The following is a 23,006-nucleotide window of genomic DNA, read 5'->3' as shown; positions in this document are numbered from 1 at the left end:
TATTACGTATTAAGAAAGTACGTGATAAGAAAGTCTTTGGCGTAGGACGTAGAAGTTGATAAAGATTCGTGCATGTGACTGTTGTGCCGTACGATGTGTCGGTATGAGCCCTGATCGTTTTATTTTATTTTGTTTTTCGTTGAGATCGATCAGGCGCGCCGATCGCGCCGTCCCTACAGATCGATAATCTGTTGACGATTCCAGCACGCCGTCAGGAGATCATCAAGATGACCGAGCAGCTGATCGAGAGCATCAATATCGGAGATTTCGAGGCGTACACGTAAGTGACACGATGATGGATAAATTTCGGGGAAATATGAAATTAGCCAGAGAAATCGTTGGAAAAATTGATTACGGTATCAAATTGTGACGAAAAAAATTTATCAAAGTGTGAAAATGTCAGAAAGGAAATTTCATTATGACGTCAAAATGACACTGAAGAGATTCTTTATGATACAAAGTTTAAAAATGAAACGAATCATTATATTAACAAAATTTTAGAGAACAAATTTGTCAGAGTAATAAAAGAGTAATGAAAACTGTGTTTTCATATAAAAGGTGACATCATATAAATTTGTCTAATTAATTTAATTATAAAAATTGTATTTTAATATAATTGATACTGTTTTATCGATAATTATCGATTGATCAATATTCTGCTTTCACTGCATCCCAATGAAGTTAGAATGAAGAATATTCGGATTCTAATATTTCCTACGCTTCCAGGAAAATCTGTGATCCACATCTGACTGCGTTCGAGCCAGAGGCTTTAGGTAATTTAGTCGAGGGAATGGATTTCCACAAATTTTACTTTGATAATGGTAATTATGACTCATTTGCATCACTGTTAATCGTACCGCGCTGACAAAGCACCGCACCGTTGTCTCTACGTTGTACCTGCGTTTCATTTGTTCCACTTTATTGCTGTATATCGTGTCATGTCTTTGCTTTCTTACCCCCGTACGAACGTAGCGTAATCGCGGTGTAATCGCGTTTCTTATCCAGGCGTTAAAATCTCCGATCGATCGGTACACTGGTCATCGAATTTCACGTCGATGCAGCTTCTTATTGCACTTTCCATTAATTTTATGAATCTTTATGTTAGCATAAACACTGAACGCACAAAATTTCTTTTAGTCGATAGCGTTTTTACCAAAATATTAGTTATAGAAGTGTTTTAATATCGTTCTTTAGAATATTCATATTGTTCGTTCAATGCTAGAATAATTTCAAAATGTGCATCTCTTTCTATGATTTTTGAAAAATCTTATGTGTTGTCAATTATGAACGATAAAATGCTCGTAGATACGAATGAAAATTAATAAGACACTTCTTTTGCTTGGTTTACTTTTTTATCCTTTTTTGTCGTTGAAATTATCAATGACAGCTTCAGTGGTATATAAACGAACGTGCATATCCACGAATAACGAGCGTTTTGCTTTTTAAACGCATAGCAGTTCTGGCGAAGCACTGCAAAGCCGTGAACACGACGATCCTGAACCCCCACGTGCACCTGCTGGGCGAGGACGCCGCGTGCATCGCATACGTCAGACTGACACAGTACATGGACAAGTGAGTTTTAGTTGTCTTCAAACATAACATCTTCCTGTACGTCGAATTTATTTTTTAAATTTACATGCGGTCAAAAACTCTACAATAACCAAAATCGTCAAAATGATCAATTCTTAATTTCTCATAGAAATTCTATAGATCTATTCTATATATAGATATTCTTGGAGATGTAAACGGTTTTGTATGAAACGTGTTTTACTCCGTGCATTATATATTTTGTCATACATCTTCTCCTATACCGAATTTCTTTCTTACTTCATTCGTTGATAATTAACTTAAGATTATCCAATTTGAAATCCCCTTGAGTAACTTCACCATTAACAAAACACGTTGTAAACGTCATACGCGTAAGAATAGAAAAATTTGTGAAATTCTATAAACATGTGATTGCGTATTTTGCAGACAAGGCGTTGCGCATACCCACCAGAGCGAGGAGAGCCGCGTGTGGCACAAGAGGGACAACAAATGGCAGAACGTGCATTTCCATCGAAGCATGCTCACAGGGCCATCGCCATTTTCCTACAGTCATAAGTAAATCAAGGTGGCGGAGGAAAAAGGAATAAAGGGGGGAAGTAGAAGAAGGGCCGATGTGTCGGTGGACGCTCATCGCCTCGACGCGTGGAACGAACCAACCGTGCAAGAACACGCGATTGGAGCACACTCCACACTTCAATCCAAACACACTTCTCTCGATACCGATAAATGGATAAATATGTAACAAGATCGTTTATCTATTTATTTATTTATCGATCTACAATATACACACATATAGAACACATACATACACGTAGACACGTGAACACGCGTATAGTTAGTATTAAGCGCGACAAAATGGAAGGGAACGGGAAAAGCGAGAAAGTGTCAAGATAGAAATATGTTGAGGCTCGCTTCAGTACCTGCTCAGCGTACTTACCACGAAGCACCGTGACCTGTGCATCGGCCTCGATAGGGAACGATTTCCGTGGATTCGTGGTGATTCGAAAAAGAAGAGGATGAAGAAAGAAGAAACAAGTTTTATAGCTGAAGAAGAGAGCTGCGTGTTACGAAGAGCACTGTTCTGTCTTTGGAACGATGAAGATGTTTCATCGGTGTAGGGTACTGTTTGAGATACTTGAAGGCTTCTTAAGTGTCGTCGGTAGTATAAGATTATTTGTCAGATGCTTGAAAGAGCAAAAAAAAAAAAGAACATGGTAGAAATACGTCTCTAGAGGCGTCAATAGGCATGAGAGATTTGAATAAAAGACTAGCAAAGAATTTAGAAACAAGAACCATGACTGAAAACAGATAATTCTATAAGATCTGTTTTTACAGATCTAAACTAAACAACCGTCTTAATTTCCAAAAGGAAATCGTACAGTACCAAGGAACAATTTTATTCCATCTATATTCGTCTAATATTTGAGAGGAACCATCTTAACAACTTCTTAAATTAAAAAGGATCAAATCCAAAGATCTTCCTAAACAAGAAAAAGCACATATAAAAATACCCATAAAAAATACCTTAGATAAGAAATTAACAAGAAGAAAGAAGGGACAGAACAAGCCGTCACGCAATCCTGAAGATCAGAAAGACAAGAGAATCGAGATCTAAGAAGAAAGAATATCTAGGAAAGGTGGAAAATGGGGCGAAACGGTGTTCCATTGGCATCGATGCCGAGCATCGTGAAAGGTCATCGGTGAACGTCGAACGGAAAGGACGCGTTTAACCAGGGAATGGAAGACCGGAAGTATATATCGATGATTGCACGGAGAACCGAATATAATCGTTGAAATGGCACACACGGCGAGAGAAGATACCGCGATCGACGAAGGAGATGGCGCCGGCACGTCGGCATCCAACGCGTATTTAGTTCGTACGATAGTCGCTGTACAGAACAATCTTCCATTGTAACTTTTTTCTTCTAATTTTCGTTCTCGTCTCTCGCTACGACGACACACCGGGAAAAAAGAAAGGGCAAACCAAAAGAGAAATTCATGAGTAGATCCGCGCGCGCGCGTGCTCTCTCTTGTAAAACCGCACGATGAATAAGGAAACACAGACACGCGTTCGTTAAAACATTTTCTAAAGTGTACCTGCTGTATCGTTGATAATTTCTAACCGAATGTACGAAAACGCGCATTCGTTCGTTCTATTTAATTCGCGAGGAGTAATATATATACATATATATGGAAGTTAGAGTTATTTAACGAATTGTTTCCAAGAAAATCTTGTGTGTAATTAGTGGAGGGATGAAAAGCAGAAGAGATTAATAAAAGTTACAAACTGTTAGTATAATTAATAAACGATAACGTGTAATTATAAACGATACCGTATGTACGCTTACCGAGCGTCAAGAGTATGCTCGAAGCGAATGGGCTCGAATTGAATGATATGCTTTCGATGAAAGTGGCGAACAAGGAAAGCTACTCGCTAGAAATGATTATCTGGACCGGTGCATACGCTCGCGTATACACACGTATAACCATACGCAACATAGAGATTACGCGCGATAGTTCGAGAGTTATAAAAAGAAAATTGGGGAGGGGGGTTAAAGTGAAATAAATTAACGTAAATACGAAATAAAATTTATTTTGTAATAAGTTATATTAAACATTTTTCAGTATGCGTTTTCGAAAGATAGCTATTTTCTTTTTCTTTTCTGTCTTTCTTTTATTTCTTTTTTTTTTAATTTTCCTTATGATAAACGAGCTAGTTTGTCGTTATAGTCGTAAAATAAAACGTATTTTTTTTTAAAGCGAAGTCCGTAAAAAGGTGTGGCCCAGGGCTATAGCCCCCCAGCTCCCCCCTTAATCCGCGCTTGTCCGAGAGGGAGAGAAGAGCGATGTTTAAACGTTGTTACCTCATCGTCGTAAGGCAGTTTCGCGGCTGGTGCGACGCGTAAGTTCGGCGCCGCGACGCGCGCCCCGCCAGTTCCCGCGTTACGTTTCATTTTACCAAATCGATCTCGAAACGCCGAGTGCTCGTTGCCGAGCTGCCGTCGAACACAGAACCACGAGATGAGCAAAAAGTAGAATGAGAAATGAAGAGAAATAAGGGAAACCCTTGCAAACCACGAAATATACAGGGTCAAAGAAGAAAATGGTAAAGAAAGGAATGATCGATAGAAATTTTACCGAGTTCTATTAACGAAAGTGGTTTCGTTCGTGTGTAGCTCGGTGCGCATTGGCCGTGCACGAAAGGATCGATCCACTTCCTGGCGTTCGTCGACGAGAAAGAAGATGAACGAACGAAAGAGACAAAGTAAGAGCAGGATAAAGAAACAGAAGTCGCGGCGCAGCGGCGAGAGTAAAGTAAATATAATATCTCAACGGACATTGTTTTGAAACACGGGGAACTTAGGTGATCTGCGATCGGACACTTTTTTCGTCGGATTTATGAACACCTTCGTTCAGAGAAGAAGGAAATGAGGAAAATGAGACAGGAAGAGGAACAAAGGAGCAGTTGACGAGAGAAGGAAAAATTAAGAGAGTAGAGAAAAAGCAAAAAAAAAAAATGTAACACACGATAAATCTTTCTTACACCGTTCGTACATCTACTATTAATTAATTGATTAATTAATTAATTATTAAATACGACTTTACGAGAGTATAAATCGATTATATATATTATATATATAAATATAAATGAACAAGATTACCTAGGAAAGAAATATGAATACATGTTTTTCGGTGAAGAGGGGGGAGGGGGGAAGAGGGGGAATTGTGAAGGAAAAGATAGAAGAAGGTTCTCCATCCGCGAGAAACTAAATAATCGGAGGAACATTTTTGCCATCTTGTTATATAATATATATATTATGATACGTGTATGTACGCGCACGCGTGCAGACGCGCGAAAATTCGTGATACGCGCGTTTCTCTCGCGTTCGAAAAATGGCGTCATCGATTATTTTAAAAGATCGTTCATTGATTTGCGACTCTTTGCAGAAGCTCCGTTCTACTTCCTTTAACTTTGTTAATCTTAATTAATTCTTCCGCATCGAATTAATTCTTTTATAAGAATATTTATTTACGTAATATTTATAATACTCGTTCGATTTAGTGATCGACTGTGCCGATTCTAACGAATGTATCGTGTAATTTTATTTCGTCCAAGATACTAATTTGTTTCGTTTTTTATCATATTATTCGAATGAAACGATCGATCGACATTGTTCGCGATTGATTTTTTATTAAATTGAACGTCAATCAACCGTTGGATCGGTTTCCACGATCGAACACGCTCGAAAACGCGCGTCCACGCCTGCGCGCGTGCGCACTCCGCGATTTACCGCGTATGTATATTGATAGCAGATAGCAGAACGTGAAGCGAAGAATGCATGGCGGTGGAGGAAACGGTGGAAAGACGAGTGAAGTTGAAAGAGGAAAACAAACGATTTAATATATTGCAGATACTATATTATAAATATAAATATAAACATAAAGAAAATTAAAACTTAAGGAATAGTTATTTCTACTACTCTAATTCGTCGCTTCTACGTGTGATTGTTGTATAAAAAAAAAGAACAAAAAATACGATTATTGATTTATTATCATTGTTATTACACGATTATCATTACACGTTACGACTACTACTATTACTATAATTATTATTAATTATTGCCGAGCGAAAGCAGTATGTTAGGGATAGAACCGGGAGCACGGGAAAAACTGTTGAAGAAAAGTCAAAATGAATGAACCAAAAGGAAAGTAAATAGAATCGAAGAAAAAGAGAGAGAGGAAGCGCGTGTATGAAGAAAGAAAAATAATTTGTACGGTCCAATTTTGTTTCCTACGGTAAAAGGTATTCTTAATTGACGTACGAATGGATTTCCAGAGAAAATAGATAATCACGGATAAGAGTATGATTTCCAAAGGAGGAAGACCAAATGGAAAAGAAAACGTGACAAAGTATGTTCGAAGCGCGTAACACTTGAGAAAAGAAGACAAACGACAAAATGTGAAAGAAAGAAGAAATAAGAATAATAAAACGTGACGATCTTCATTAATATACACATTTATAATTTACGAATCGTTAAAATGATCGGGAGAGCTAACGGAAGATTAAAGAAAAAGAAAATAAGAATAAAAATGAAACACGATATACCAATTATACATCGATAAAGTATCGATTGCGAAGGAAGTTGAAGAATGTTAGATAAAGTCTCGGAAATGGCACACGCTCGCTCGCGCGCGTTATTTACGAAGTTGTTTCTTATTAAATAATAAATAGAAAAGAAGAAGAAAGAGGGAAAGATAAAAAATGGACAACCAAATTCGGGAAAAATATTAACGAATAAAAGATAAAGGGAATAGAGGAAAGAATGATTATTAACGCGGAGGGACGTGTCTCGCTTGCCCGCATCGGATTTTGCTGAAAGTCGTTGTTTCTAATAAAAGAAATAATAATTGAATAGAAATTCGAACCAGTTCAGCAACCATTTTCACCGGTGTCTCGTTAGTATGATACTCTCTTGTAGGTTAAACGTAAAATACAGATTAGTGTGTAATAGCGTTAATTGTTCTATAAAGTTCTCTCACATTCCGTGCAACGTCTACCGAAAGTTCTAATTGTTATCGTGTTTGTCGACAATTCTCAATTTTCTTTAGTAACTCTACATAACATGGAAATTAATCGTCGATTAATAGTTGGAACGTTTCTTCTTGTTGATTTCTTCTTCTTTCTCTGCTTTCTTTATCCTTTCTCGTTGGTAGGATCCTTTAAAATGTTCAATGTTTGATCCTCAATGGTTTTATCTGTTCGTTAAAGGAAGCAGTTAATTAGCGTCCGTAGCATTCTTATTTCTCGCAAGAAAATTCTTCTTTGTAAACGTCGTATATCTTCAAAATTCCTTCTTTTCGATATCCACGAAATTCTAGTTACGTGATTACGCTGCAACACGCGCAAACAGCTTCTCCGAGTTCATCTTCGATCATTCACTTCTTATCAAGCAATTCGATTCGTCACGTTGCACTTTAAAGTCGATTTAGTCAGAACCCCGAAACTTCTCGTCGTTTTCTCGCCCTTCGCTTCATTGCAGCCTGAATAATCTATCACGAAGACGAAGAAGAAAAGACAAATTCATCGAAGAAGACAAGTAAAAATACCGATTATTAGTGTGAGAATCGTTCAAGGGACTCGTGTAGCGGTTTTCTCGGATCACAAAACATCACGAGGTAGAAGATCGATTAGAATTCGCGCGATCGACCATTCATTCGTGACATTCGCCTCGAAGAAGCTACTTTCAGCAAGATCTGCTTTACTTTAAGTAGCGGTACGCGCATGGTCGTTTGGATATCATTTATCGGTATCGTTCGTGGTTTTTATAACAAGAGAAACATCATTTGGGGAATTTGAAGTGAAATGAAATTTGAATTTTGGGTGAAACGATTTGAATTTGAAAAGATAATTTGGAGAATTTGCATCGTTAGTGGTTTTCATAATGTTACAAAGATGATTTGTGTGGGGAAGTTGAAAAAGGAAGAAATGATTTCGTTTTGGAAAGATGATTTGGGGAAATTAAGGTAGAATACAAGATGAAAAATCGTGAAATGTCTGCAAGTAAGGAAATTGAAAAGGAAGGGAGAAGAAGATCGATTAACAAGGCATTTTCGTCGTTCGCATTTTTCTTCGATATATTCGATCGTTCCAAGAGATTTTAAACGAATTAGGTAGAACAAGACTGTTCGTCTGATGATATACTTTGGATTTAATATCCGTTCGATTTTTCTAATCATGCATGATACGATAAACTTAACGATCATCCAAGTAAGCACACTTTTACTTTCCTCTCTGTACGATCTCCAAGATCTTCTTTGCTTCAATTGACTAAACTCGTTATTGTATTGTACATGCTCGTTTATCGTTCGCGCTGATTCGAACGAGTTAACTCGTTTCCTATTGTTACGTTGCGAATAGGAAATCTAAGTGATCAGAAGGAATTAGAGGATGGAATTCGAATCCTGCCTCTCTTGCTTCGCTCTTGTCTTCGTTTAGCGTTGTCGTGGTCGTTATCGTTGAAGAAAGGGGGATAAGCGAGAGGGTGTAATCGTGGTACGCTCGAAAAAGTGTTGCTTTCGACTGGTAATCCTGTATAGAAAAAAGAAAAGAAATATATTCAAAACTTTGGAACAATGCGAATGTAGATCTACGATTCGATAGTTTGAAGATCGGAAGATTCGAAGATTCGGAAACCAAAAAATTATTATATTAAAAGATTAGAAGATTTAGAGATCTACGAAGGATAAAAAAAATTTTAATTTATTGAAAATTCGAAGATTCAAAGATTTCAATACTTAAAAGTTTGAAAATTCCGAAATTTCAATATTTGAAAGCTCGAAAATTTTGAAAGTTTCAATATTTGAAAGTTCGAAAATTCACGTTAGATTACATTAAATTACAGTGGCCAGTCGCACGCCTTTTCGCGTGAGCCAGGGGTAGAATCAACCGTGGGGCGCGTTAAAAGAATGGAAAGATAAAAGAAATTTAAAGTACGGCGTAGAGCCGTGACAACCGAATTACCGAATTCAATCGACAGTTTAGCGGTTAATCGCCGTAGAGTGTAATTAAACTATTAAGTCTTGTTTAAGGATGAAAAATCGTCTTCTACGTGAGAAACCGCGACACAGCGACTCGGCTCGCTGTAAGCTCACGCGCGCACACACACCGGCCGATTGCTGCGTATGCACGATTTTATTACAGTGATTTTTCGGTGCCGCGTTTTAGAAGAGTACACACACCGTACAGGTGAAAACTCAAGAGTCAGCCGAAAGTTTTTAGAAATGCGGACTGAAACAACAGCCATAATCCGTGAGACTCGTAGCAAACAGAAAAAACATATTAAAAATACGAATCAAGTTCCTCCCAATCGTTCTTCCGGGACGCTCGACGCATGGCGTCGCGCGTGATCTGAAGCCGTGTACACAAAATCTTGTGGGATACGATTGAAAATATAGTTCGATAGCACCTCTGTATATTTCCTTTTTTTTTTTTCTTTTTTCAGTATTAATTATTTTTATTCCTTTATTCTTTACTATTTACTAATCTTTTTTTTTCAATGTCTGTGATCAAGAAAGTTAGATTATATTTAGAAATATATTTTTCGCAACTAAAAAAAGTATAATAAAGAGCAATTTTTGTTGTCTTCGTCAGTTAAGCTTCTCTATCATTTTTATTATTTTCGTACACTTCTTCTATATTCATTCTTCTTCCTGTAAATAACTCTATTCTCTGATAATGATAACATTATTCGTTTCATTAACACAATTTAATGATAACAACTTAAAATAATCTTCTGATATGAATAGTTTCCATCCGTTAAGTTTGTTACGAATAAAAGATACGATATCGGTAAAGGGATAGTGGCATTCGGAAACACTAGCTATAGCAGAAGTGCTGATTCTCCTCAGAAAAAGAACACAGAACACCGCAGGAAGCATTGCTACCAAGTATCAACATTTCCTTGCTAATTTCGTCGAAGTTAGGGAAGACATTAATACTGCAAGTATCAGTGCCTTTTAGCTAATCGGATTCGAACAAACTATTGATACTTCCTTCATAGCAGTTTCCTTTTCCACTGTACCTTACCTATCGTTCCTTACCACACGATACCTACTAAGTCCAATTTAATTAAACTGTCTAGCAAATTTGTCGAGCTATATTTTTAATCGTTCGTTCCCGAAACGTATAAATTTTTAACGTGAAAAAACCAGAAGGTCACTGATTGGTGATCGTGTCTTCGATAGATTATTTTACGAAAAAAAAAAAAAAAGATAAAAAGAAAGTAAGAACGGAACCGTGGTTCCTAACAATCGACGAAACAAACTAAAAGACGACGGCTGCGAGAAGAAAGCAACGTAAAGACGCGGTCTTCGGCTATTTTGACCTCTCTTTTCGTCTCTACGCTACTTCGAAGGTCCGCGTTTCGAAGGGTTTTTTATCGTTCCGTAACTTTTTGCGACCCTAACCTACGCAATATAGAATTATTAATTATCGTAACTTTTTAGCGTGTGCGTGCGTCTATTTGTGCATGCGTACGCGTGATTCATAATAATCCAATTGAGGTACAGCTCGGTTGATTTTGCACGACATTTCCGGATCCGATTAATTCGGATCGACGATATATCTCACAGCCAGAATTCGACCGATTTCGACGCGTATTATCTCGAATAATTAGAAAAGAGGAATCTAATTAATAGTGCTAATAATGAGATAAATAACAAGTTTCGAATTGTCGAGACGATCTCGTTTCAAAACAGCGTCGATACACTTACATATCTTCTACGCTTCAACATCGAAAGGAAAAAGAAAGGAAACATATTACAAAGGAACGCTTACTCGACGATCGATGCACAGACTCGCCAAAGAAAAAATAAAACATAGATTAATCGTACACGTGACAGTGCGATTTTTTAATCTTTACTTTTTATCATCGAGCGTGCGCGTCGAACGGTCGAACGTTTGAACGTTGTTCAAAAAGAAATTAAAATAGTAAAACGAAGAACAAACCATTTCGAGCTTAAAGGAACCAGAAGACAAAAATGTAATAAGACAAAAAAAAATGTACGTGATACGTGAAAAGCAAGTTAAAAAAAAAGTGAAAAAAGGAGCGAACAAAAATGCAAAGAACATGCATAGAAGGCAAGATAAAAATTAACAAAAAAAGAATGATAGAAAATGGTAAAAAGAGGAAACACACACACGGATACACACATACACGGGAGAGAAAATACAAAACGAGTTCGATGAAGTCCTCCATTCGATTTCGCGATTGGCGGACGATGCGTCGAAGAAAATCTAGTGAAAAAAACAAAAAAAAAAATGCAGAGAGATACGAATTCTATTAGCGGACGTGCGATCCAACTGTGCCTCGAATAAAATCTTGAGCGACGTCCCCTCCGACTAAAACGAAAAAATTATATAAAAAAAAATTCACGAAAAATGTGAACAAAAAAAAAAGATTATGATATGTAATAGATTGTAAACGTTCACTACTATTCTTATTGATATTATTGTCATTATTATTACTGTCATCATTATTATATTGTCATTGTTATTGTTACTATGATTACCGTCACGCGCATTTTAGAGGAATTATTCAATCTACGATGGCGAATTCCGCGCGACATTCGTGTTTTTACTTCTTGAGCGTTGCGATGAGGAGAGAAAAGAGTAAGAAAGTGAGAGAGAAAACAGAACGAAATGGAAGAAAATTCACGGACACCAGATAGAGAAAATTAATTTCCCGTGAAATACGCTATTTTCTAAATAAAAACTTCAAAGAAATAAATTCCATAGAAACTGGAAAGTAGCGAATTTTTGCGCTGGGAAAGAAGTTTCTAAAATTCTACAATTCTCGATTCTTTCGCGTACAGATCGAGGTATTCATGTTTCGATCATCGATCTTCTCGGTATTCTCCATTTCTCTTCGCCTAAATTGTAATATGTAGCTTTCTATTGTAGTCTACCGCCGCGTAAATTCTATAATTCTACTTGAAGGACTTGAAAACGTTCGAAATATCTAGACTAGGATTTCCCCACTTTGATTACGACTGATTTATAATCCGCTTCGATATCGAGTTTAGCTTCCAATAGATTATCGATAGATAAAAAAGCATTACACGGTAATCTAATTATATTAAGAGTAATCTAATCTCTTAGTTCTATTAACAAAGTGTGCTCTATTAGCGTCACAAAGCTTTTTAAAGTGGAAATTGTTAAGTCACACGACGATCGATGATCGATAGACGATGGATTCGACGCGGCAGGATTGTAGATCAAGTTTTCTGCTTCCGATTTCTGTATTCTATCCGGTGTCGCGTATTTGAAAGCATCGAATCAACGTTTCGAAGGGAAAGAGCGTTTCTACGAAGCCCGGCTTTTGGTAGATCTAACGATTAGCTCGAACCTTGATCCATTTGTGGACGAAACGTCGATCGATCTCGCCCATGTTGGTGGAATCGCCAACTGGAAAGGGAAGAAAGAACGAAAATCAGCGTGAGAATGCGTGAGAATATACGATAGAGCGAGTGTGAGAATGAGAGAATGGAATGAGAGCGTCGAATAGAGAAAAATGTGTGAATTATTAAAAGAAAAAAAAATCTCTCATCGGTACATTTAATATAACGCTAATTCATTATTACAGACATTATTGGATTTACGGTAAACGGATAAGCGATTGATTACAATTTTGTCCTAATGTTCAGAGAAATAAAACAAGGAAATACACACCCGTTCCCGTTATACACTTCCGGTTCTGCATCGTACCACGTTCTTCCTCGTCTGTCGCTCGTTCTCACATTCTTAGCTTCCATTTAATCATCTTTAGTTTTAGCTATTTATCGTTTAGCTGTTCTTACGGAACCGCACATTTTGTTACTAATTTCGTTTTGTTGTTTTTTTATTATTACCGTTACTTGTGATTACTTTGTTCCAAATATTTGTTCCTATGTCATCCAATTGTCTGGATAACAAATATTATTAATCTCCTAGTTAACTACGATTATTCATCAAATACTTATTCCTATCTCATTTAATTATCTAAAAGGTATAATCATTGTTTTCTGATTCATCTGTTTAACTGAAACTATCCTTCAATTATAATTATTTGTTTTTACCATGTCTATTTTTACAAATGTTCTATAACGTTTTCATTGATTACTATTATACGACTGAATATATTCCATCAAGTTCTCGTGATTAATCACGTGTCGACATACGGTTCACCAAGTAGAATGATAAACTCTCTCGCAAATACATATGTAAAGATACGTTCGAATTTAGGTGACTGATAGGTAAACGACGGTTCGATAAACGAGCGGCAGATAAGGTAATCGTCAGTGAACATCGCGTTTTATGTTCCTTTCTTTTTCCATCCAATTCGTTGTTCCTCGGTCGAATACCTGCCTATCCCCTCCTCCTCCTTTCTCGTCGATCACACTCGAACAGACCCCAGTAAACAGTATCTTTAACCGACTGTTAAATATTTTCAAATAACATCTTTGTATCGTTATTTGTTTCAATATATTACTCTTCTTCGTCATATGTACGAAACAATAATTCGTCTATCGTTTTAAAAAGTTATTTTGAATATTATCGAAGTCATTGAATTGTTTCCTTGAAACGTATAAATATATTTTACGTAAGTGGTTACGTATTCAGTTACCGAATTACTTCTGATATTTGCTGGGATCTCGTTTCACACGTTCGACGTCCTGACACACATTTTACACGTCGTAAAATATTTTTCTTTTTTCTTGAACCAAAACCGTCGATTCGTTAGCGATCGTAATTTGTAACGCGAATCTACATATCTCGTACGCTTCGTCCTCTTCGATATTAGAATTCCGTTACCTATGTTAATTATGATTATCTCGACCGATTATGTATGCCGCCATAGTTATTATTTTATTATTATTATTATTTTAACGATTATTAATATTACGGTTAATTTTATTACAAATGCAGCGTTCATATTTTGTTATTAAATTAGACTCTGTTGTTGAATGAACCTCGCCTTTCGTTTTATTTTCTCCGCTTACGTTTCAAATCCCCTGCTCCCTCCTTTGTTTCTTTGTCGTTAGTCTTCTATGTATACGTATTTTCGATGACATCAACGACTGAAATAATATTGAAACACGTGGAAGAGGAGGTGTATGGAGAAGAACATGAAGATGCGTTTGCGTTCTTCAGAATTTTTATTATAAATAAATTCTCTGAATATATATCGGTACATCACGGTATCCTACAACGACGTTTCTCTCCCTTGATGAAACCTTCGAGTGCCTGAACATCATTCTTTAAAAAAAACGATGCTCGCGTTCTCCGATCTCTCTGCAAGCGTCTCTACGTCGCAAGCATTCCTACTTTATCGAATTGAACTGAGCGAACGAATCTACAAACTTAGCGATTACCTATGTTCCTCTATGTGTCAATAAGTTACCTCAAAAAATCGGCCAATCTTCGTTAACTTCGTTATTTCATCACACGGAAAAGAAAACAAAGAAAAGAAAATGAAAACATGTGACCGTGAAATAGACACGGTGGAATTTTTTATCTTTGAACTGCATATAAATTGAACATTAACGAAGAGAATACACGGAAACGTTAAATTTAACCGTATAATACGTAACCGTTTCTAAAAAGTTCGGAGATATAAAGTTGTTTAATTTGGCGAGGAAGATAAAATGTCAAGGTTCAGGTTCTTAAATGGAACCCTAGTATTTATATTATATTTATTATCTTATTGTGCACCCTAAGGCTCGTTTAACGGGAGGACGAATAAAGTGCATTTCCGATCAATTATCGATTAACTACAACAGCGTAACATTATCGAGAAACATGTGTGATAATCAGTTAATCAACAAGTGCACTTTACTTGCATCCTAAATAACATGTATTATATTATAGTTCCAATTATAGATCCAAACCTGACATCAAAATTCTGTATAAAATATCGAAAATATTTGACCTTATCGTATTTTCCTCTCCAAACATAATAACTCTATAAATTCGAAAGACGAGAAAAACAATTACATTGCACAAGCTTGATACGCCAAACACGCGGTATAAACAGAGTCAGAAGAAAAGAAGCGACAGAAAATAAAAGTGGTAAAGAAAAAAAATTCGACTTATCTTTCTCGATGCAATAATGATACGTACGCAAAGCTTATCAGATTAAATATCCTTACAATTAACAGTGAAGTAGTGTTGCAACGGTAAATCATAAATATATGAATTCTTCTTTTTCCCTTCCTAATTCTTATTTTACTATTTTTTTGTAGTTTTTTCTTTTTTTTTCTTTTTGTTTCGAAGGTAAATTCGAAATCTGATCAGCTGGCATTGCGATAAAATTGTCTCAGTTGAAATCTTCACAGACGACAGTATCGCCAAAAACAGCTTAACCACCTCGTAATTCGCCGGCCTCGTCGCCGCTCCTCCTCCTGTTCCGACCGCGTCCTATAAAAGAACCGGAATTATTCTGTAATACCTGGTTCCAATCAGTGAATGATAATCTAACGACAGACTACATTATTTGCTGTCGCGCACGGATGACCAAAACGAGCTAAGCGGCGACGTGCTATACCGAGTGTTCTTCTGATGATCTACCCGTGTGAATGAAAAGGAAGCGAAAAAATTACAAACAAATATTAACGAATTATAATAAATGAAATAATGATAGATTGATATAATAATGATAAATGAATGATAATGAGACAAAATTATGCAGAAAACTCTTCTCTCATTTTGTTTGTTACAGCACTTTACAAATAATTCTGCACAACATGTAAAAGAAACGTTAATAAAAGAATAATCTAATCTTACGTGTTTGAATACATAAATTAGGGAATTTAATGTGTATGAACATATATAACATTCAAGAGAGCATAACACTTGGCAAACATGGTACATTTTTGTTTCTTTCTTTTTAAACAAAAACAGTTATCGTTATCGATTGGTTTAACAATAAGATTTATCATCTAGATGGCCAATTAGTAGAGGAATGTAGAAAGGAAAGTCGATGATATTGCATAATTTCGTTTGATATATGTTACGTGCTTACTAGTATTAATCTAATATTAAATAAAGACAAATATACACATAGATATGCATATTACGTGAAATACCTGTCCATACCGTGACTTAGTTCGTTAGCTACAATATAAAGAATTATTACCGCTTTAAACTTTATTCTGAAGTAGAGGAACACGATTATAATCGTTTATCATTCTCGATAAGCTTACAACGATAAAAATAAGAGAGAAAGAAAAAACACCTCGACAGTAAGAATCACACATTTCCTGGTATATTAAAGATATATCGTGTATTGATTAAAAACTTTATTTTCATCGCTACAATAATTTGCAATGGTAAAATACCGATGTGACATTACATGCATATGTCATTTAATCGATATTTGTCCTTCTCTCGCTCTCTCTCTTGTATACATATGTAAATTTGTTATATGCATAAAAAATTACAAAACTTTTCGTTATCTGTATTATCATTGTTTATGTCATATTTTTATATTACTCTTTTTTCTTTTTATTTTTATAGCTTCTGAGGCTTAGAAATGATAAGTTAATATTTTGTACTTTATTTTGTCCTTCTCTGTTAACTCTTTATCCTTTCTTCTTATTTTAAATTATATATAACATAGAATTTGTAAACAAGCATATACAAGTATCTTTATAGAGTTCCTTAAAAATATATGTAAAAAAAGAAGAAAATAAAGTATGATGAAATTTCATGAACGTAATGGTATTATTACAAAAGTTATGGACAAGTTCACAAATGTGAAGAAAAAGGAGCTGTTAGATTCAAACTTCGTACGCCGTTATTTACTCCGATACCTGCGCGTTAAACGGGGGAAAAAGCAGCCGAATTTCTTCACTATGTTACTCTTAATTACGTTGATCATACTAATGTAGTGTACTACCGGAAGGCTTGGAAAGTATTAAAAGTTTTCACTACCTCTGCGTATCTGATTGAGACATGCCAGCATTCTGATCATAAAAACAGCCGGTACAGTCATTGTGTCTTTCGTCTCTTCCAACATGACTGCATTCCTCTTTTTCAACTGTAAATTTCATTATTTTTATATTTCATCATATGTATTTAATGGTAAATAATATATAAAGGCTTACATCTTCCGCAAACTTTTCATCAAAGCTGGACTCTTCGCTTATCGGTGCCCAAAGCTTAACATCGTAATCAATACCAGCTGTGGCCAACAGTGGTAAATATGGATGTGGTTGCAAACAGTTAACGACATGTTGATCTGCTTCTAATAACATGCATAATCTGGCCGTGTCTTTCTCCCATATGAACACATGGCCACAATCGCTACCCGACATGACGAAATCGTTGCCCCAAAAGTTTGCTTCTTTAATCATGGTCCTAAAGAAACTAGAGTCAAGCGGAGGAAGACCAACTGATCAGATAATATATGGCGGCCTTATACGATATGGCCCACGCCGTTCGAAGGCTTTTTCGGAATTAAAAACGTGTCAACAATCATGGTTTCCGAGAACAACTCAAATATCTTTGTACAGACACAATGAATACAAAAGTTAAAACGTTATATACACGAAGGTAAAGGTTTTCAAGAAACCAAACTCGCCAAATAGAATTGGTGTTTCAACAACGTTCCACAAATGTTTCGATTAAAAACGTTTCAATTGCAATAGATTTCATGTTAATCTTTTAGTCACAAAATTTAATCATATATAGCCTTCTCAAGATTTTGAATTGCGTTAATCGTTCACGACCACCAGATTGAAAGTTACAACAATACGGAAGATAGAAATATACCTAGCGTTACGGTGTCCCATATATTTCTGCTTGACACGAAGCTCCGTTACGCACGGTTTGTCGAAATTCGCCGATCCTCGACGCGTTGGAGCATCTCCCATAGCTTCCTCCATTTCTGTTTCTGCTGAACTTCCTAATCTAAATTATTTGAGAAAAACGCAATTTTATACTCAATTATTTAACATAACGTTGCAGAAACCTTCTACTTATATCATTTTAAACATTTATGACGTACCTTCCTCCTGCTTGTATATCTTCATCCTCGCTATCACTAAAAGCGCTTTCATCAGTCTCTGTCAAAAAGATAATGTATGATTTCTGATCTAAAAGATATATCTGTTTACGTTACATCAACTTACTTTCTTGTATATCACTATATCGTATATGTTTGTCATGATTTCTGCCCGAGAATGTTCCACTACTTCCAGATGGTCCTACACAATGGAATGTTTTTATTCAAAATAAATATAAATAAAAATATACTTATAAGACAATTAAAAAAATAATGATGTACCCGCATGATAACCATCACGGATCATCTCATCGGCTACACCAAGAGATATCGTTGCACTTGATGAACTTTTATCCGTATAAGTTAAACTTACAGCAGGTTCAGTGCCGTGTCTGAAAGTAAGACGTAAACGAATAGAAATATTCGATCGAAGTATGAGTCTAATTCATTTAGTATTATTCTTTCATACTTTTCAAGGAATCCGACTCTCATTTTCGTTAATCTATCTTGAAGGTTTTCCATCATATGTCCTTCTTGTTTATTTTCCATACTGCTACAAGGAGAGTCGTCATTGCTACTTTGATCATCTTCCGGTAGATCACTGGACTTATCCATAGTACGCGATGAACACGGTTGAACAAAACACTGTTGTGTTTCTACTTGACTAGATTCAATTTCCATAGGAACATGTGATTTGGATTCGACCGACGATGAACTCTCATCGATCGTTTGCTTCAAAGGCATTGTTTCATTGGATGGCATTTCTTCTTTCGTTTCTACAGAGTAACTTGTCCCAGGATTACTTTGCGTACCGCTAGTACTTGGACTTTCCAATCTATCTGGTTGTTGCTCTGAAACAGCTATGAGTTATCCATTTATCATTCTGATAATCTGATAGAAATCAAACAACTTCAAATAAGATATAATTATATAAATACCTATTTCTTGATTAGCCTGAGTCGGAGCTCTTTCAACCCTTTCGGTTTCGTTGTCTCGTCTCTCTTCATTTGATTCCGTAACGCTTTCGTTGCTATTTTGAGTGTTATCTTGATGATCGATCACGCCTTCTAAGCTATCTTCGCCGCCGCCGCATAAAGCGGCTCTAGTGGCTGGGTCATTTAACATTCTACTGAGAACATCAGTCATTCTCTGCATTAACGAAGTTTGAAGAACAGGTCTGGCTTGAGCAATTTCTAAAATACGCAAAAGTAAATGTATACATTGTTGTTTCATCAAGTTAAAAATAACAGACATTTAATATTCAAGTACCTGTACCGCTACGTCGACCGCCCTCGCATTCAGGTCGAGCATCGGGACCGGTATCAGACCAGTCTCCTCTAAGTCTTAGTCTACGTACTGGCAATGGCGAACGTAATCTTTGCTTCTTACCCTCTCCTTTTCTAACTGCGACATCTTTCTTTAACTGCATACTAGCTTGGTCCTAAATAAACCGATCGATTTTGTAGCTGAATATAGTACGCGTATTTCCTTGAAAGGGAAATGTCTTTTATACCTTCACATTGAACAGGTAAAGATGATCGCTGCTATAACTAACAAGAACATCCTGTCCATCTGGGCTATAATTCAATGATGTTATTCTGTAAGAATTCCCTTCAAATTCCGGGACAGTGAAAGTACATAAGGCCTTTACTGCTCCAGGCGTATCTGTCCAGCCTGCAAAATTATTTGGCAAATCTTTTAACTGCTCTTATATTTGATTTCTTTTATTATGTTAAGTACTCCAGTTACCAGTAGCTGGTGTTCCAAGTGTTCTTCTGTCAAGTATTCTAACTGTACTGTCAGAACAACCTATCGCTATTTGATGGGGTGAAGCAAGATTTACAGACAAAGCAGTTACAGCTCTTTCACAAGAAACTAACACATCCTCCGTGCACCTTGGAGTATTACACTTGTTTTTTATTCTAAGATCAAACCATCTCACAGTTCCATCTTCCCCACAGCTTAAAAAATTATGTGGCTCACCGGGTATTGTCGCTATTTCATATGTAGTACCGACATGACAATTAAATTGATTATGAAATGTTTTTGTTCTTTTTATTAAATCTGTAACCATGAAAATTTTCCTGTTAGATCACGCAGCCTGTCGTAGCATTTAATCAAAGGTCATTGAATCTTCACCTGTATACAAAATAGTGCCATCACCACTACAAGAAACTATCCGAAGATCACCACTATTAGGCAAAAACTTTGCACTAAATATATTTGCTCTATGACTGGTCTTATAGTCTATTAATACCTGTAACAAAAATGTGAATTGAATTCATTGTTAATGTTTCTGTCTATGCTTATTTATTCATGACATTAAATGTATGTAGAACTTCTTATCCTATTTAATTAGCAAGATAGTTCTAGATTGATGGTTCTAAATGATAAAATTAGCATACATGCATTACACGCAAGGGTTTTTGTTCATTTGGCAAAGCTTCTGTATTTCTATCTATGTCAATGTTAGACCTTGACTAGAATTAAACCATCTATGATATTTCCTTGAAAAAGGATTATTGCCAATGAAACTTCCTTGAATGTACTTTCTTCTATTAAACTTTGTCACCTTAATCTTTCATAATAAAATTTTTGTAAATAAAAAGTTACGGACATTTGTCCAAAGATATTAATATGATATATGAGACATAATTTTATACTATAACGTGTTACAGGTACATTCACGATGTATTTATAGCATTGTGATAATGTAATAATACTATCATATCAAACTTAATATTATATTATGAAAAGATAAACAAAATACAATAAACACATAATGACAAATATATTTCTTATTAATAACTAAAAATATGAATACAAGCTCAGTTTGTTAACAAAGAAACACACGTGTAAGTCTCTTAAATTGCTTTGTCAAGGGTGAAAATATAAATAACCTTGGCACGGAATTTTACAAGACACACAAATATAGGTAAAATTAATATATATATATATATATATATATATATATATATATATATATATATATATACATTATAAAATAAAAAAAATTTTAATGCAACAAATATACTAATTTATTTACATCTTGGATTTTTTAATATAAAAATTATTTCCATTTAGCAAAAAAAAAGTAGTTATTTTATTATATTAAATTCCTAAATATGATCTATATTCTATGTAACTGCAACAGCACTATTCTTTCTTATATATATTCCTAATTCAACTGATATATGAAAATACAAGTTAATAACAATGCACACTTACTTCATACTTATGAGCATTCGTAAGGACAAGATGCTGGTCATCACTACCAGACAATATCAATCCTCCAGTAGCATTCCAACAAACAGAGTTTACACAACCATTGTGAACTTTTAATTTCTTCAACAATGCCATACGTTGTATCATTTGAAGACTTGCTAAAATACACATACACAAAGAAACATTTAACTTAAATATTAAGGTATTTGAAAAATATGACAATCACCACGTTTGTATTTAATAACAATGCGAGCGTCTTTATGTAAAGAAACCAGTTTATTTAAATGAAACACAAAATTATCTAATTTGTAACAAGTTTTAATAATTCTTTTTCAGCGTTAAAATAGAGAAAAACATCTTGATCTTACACCATATTACATTGAATAATAAGGTTACCAAATTTTTACTTGAAAACAGAATACCAAATACCTTTGCTGCTGGAATAAAGCTTCATCCTGGTGTAATCATTGTAGGGCTGATAATAAATGTCACGAAATATATTTGAACGTGTCTTCTTCATGGTTAATCCTTAACTATTACGGTCAAAATTAAACGTCAATTTGCGGAGCACATCGATCCCGAATTAATATCAAATTTCTGATAACCGTGGTAACTCGTGAACGAAGTCTGTTAATCAATGAAGAAAACGTTTTTTCATATCGAATAAATTAGAGAACGAACAACGTGCTCTTACGCAGCAAAAATCCACGAGGATTGTACCAAAACGACATGGCACTAGTACTAAAAATAAACTCCAAAGCTTCAAAAATTTGTGCAATCGGATGAGCCGCGATCGCTTCTGACCAGAACAGCTGAGCGAACGTACACACACTATGCTAAGAAGAAAGTGAGCGAGAGCTCGATCATTCCATAAGAGTATAATCGATGTAGACAGTGATGTGACATACATTCAAAGAACCCTTCATTTTATGATATGTACAATAGACTGTAAAATTGAAGAAATATATTTTTATTTTTTAAAGAATATATCTTTTTATAAATGAGTAATAATATCTTTTCTTAATTAAATTTTGTATTTAAAAGTTTCACTTACACTTTCACCTTTAAACACACCTTTAATCAAACATGTTGATTATGTATATTGTTACGTATCTATATACCTGATATGCTATGAATATGGTTGCAAATTTATTCCAATATTAGGAGCGAATTTTAAATGTTATACAATTTTAACTAATATGATATTTTAATTTAGTTAAAGAAATTTATTTGAAATACAAATATAAAATTTGTTAATACCAGACTTGTTTTGTCTGAAAAGTCATGCATCTACATATATAGACTAAAAATTTATAAGAACTGGTTAAAGTGGTTCTCATTAAGATCTTATCAAAATTTTCATATTCTCCAAAATAATTTGCACAATAATTGCGGCAATTAAAAGAGCTATCGATATTTATCGAAGTCTTCTATTGAGAAGTCTACATTTTTTTTTTTTTTTGAATACTCAATGGAGCGTGTGCTCAGAGATGAATAGAGAAATCGCCGATGCAATGTTTAAAATGTCAACCAAAAAATGTGCAAGCCTCTAGCGGCGAACAGTTGAATTATACGCACATATCTGCTCCTGTGCTCTTGGTGGGAGAAATATTCGTATACACGGTAAAAAGGAAAATGTGCATTTGTACTGGCAACTATTGAAGACAAATCACAAGAAAAGAATGCGAA

General features: G+C 35.3%; 2 protein-coding genes across 39 annotated transcripts in view; one reads left to right on the top strand and one right to left on the bottom strand.

The window, feature by feature from the left end:
- The window catches only part of CaMKII (Calcium/calmodulin-dependent protein kinase II), a 157,649-nt gene extending 144,874 nt beyond the window's left edge, over positions 1 to 12,775 (top strand). For 26 of the 35 annotated variants that reach the window (XM_069116923.1, XM_069116921.1, XM_069116938.1 and 23 more), the window contains 4 exons: positions 205 to 280; positions 727 to 821; positions 1,455 to 1,572; positions 1,975 to 12,775. In XM_069116923.1, the coding sequence (XP_068973024.1) occupies positions 205 to 280; positions 727 to 821; positions 1,455 to 1,572; positions 1,975 to 2,107 (422 nt within the window). In that variant the 3' untranslated portion in view covers positions 2,108 to 12,775. The remainder of the gene's footprint in view (positions 1 to 204; positions 281 to 726; positions 822 to 1,454; positions 1,573 to 1,974) is intronic. The other 9 variants (XM_069116922.1, XM_069116941.1, XM_069116937.1 and 6 more) reach the window with 1 other exon arrangement.
- Positions 12,776 to 14,225: 1,450 nt separating this feature from the next.
- Positions 14,226 to 22,173, bottom strand: LOC138181779 (DDB1- and CUL4-associated factor 6). 4 transcript variants are annotated; one of them, XM_069116917.1, is made up of 16 exons: positions 22,012 to 22,168; positions 21,747 to 21,944; positions 21,321 to 21,475; positions 20,232 to 20,349; positions 19,842 to 20,156; positions 19,606 to 19,766; positions 19,362 to 19,533; positions 19,031 to 19,285; positions 18,562 to 18,952; positions 18,375 to 18,484; positions 18,220 to 18,294; positions 18,096 to 18,153; positions 17,861 to 17,998; positions 17,194 to 17,455; positions 17,021 to 17,126; positions 14,226 to 15,505 (listed from the first exon to the last, which is right to left on the bottom strand). In XM_069116917.1, exons 2-16 carry the CDS (start codon positions 21,835 to 21,837, stop codon positions 15,447 to 15,449), a joined length of 2,466 nt encoding a protein of 821 aa, XP_068973018.1. In that variant the 5' UTR covers positions 21,838 to 21,944; positions 22,012 to 22,168; the 3' UTR covers positions 14,226 to 15,446. The 4 variants fall into 4 exon arrangements, 3 of the variants coding, with proteins under 3 accessions (XP_068973018.1, XP_068973021.1, XP_068973020.1); XR_011173605.1 differs by having other exon boundaries at positions 16,900 to 17,126; positions 21,747 to 22,172; XM_069116920.1 differs by having other exon boundaries at positions 18,562 to 18,943; positions 21,747 to 22,173.
- Positions 22,174 to 23,006: the final 833 nt, after the last annotated feature.

This window comes from Bombus flavifrons, chromosome 7 (genome assembly GCF_040668555.2).
Source record: "Bombus flavifrons isolate JBK064 chromosome 7, iyBomFlav1_principal, whole genome shotgun sequence".
In the NCBI taxonomy this organism is placed as follows: Eukaryota; Metazoa; Arthropoda; class Insecta; order Hymenoptera; family Apidae; genus Bombus; species Bombus flavifrons.
The sequence above is the reverse complement of the archived record's forward strand: the minus strand, read 5'-3'. Positions and strand labels throughout refer to the sequence as shown.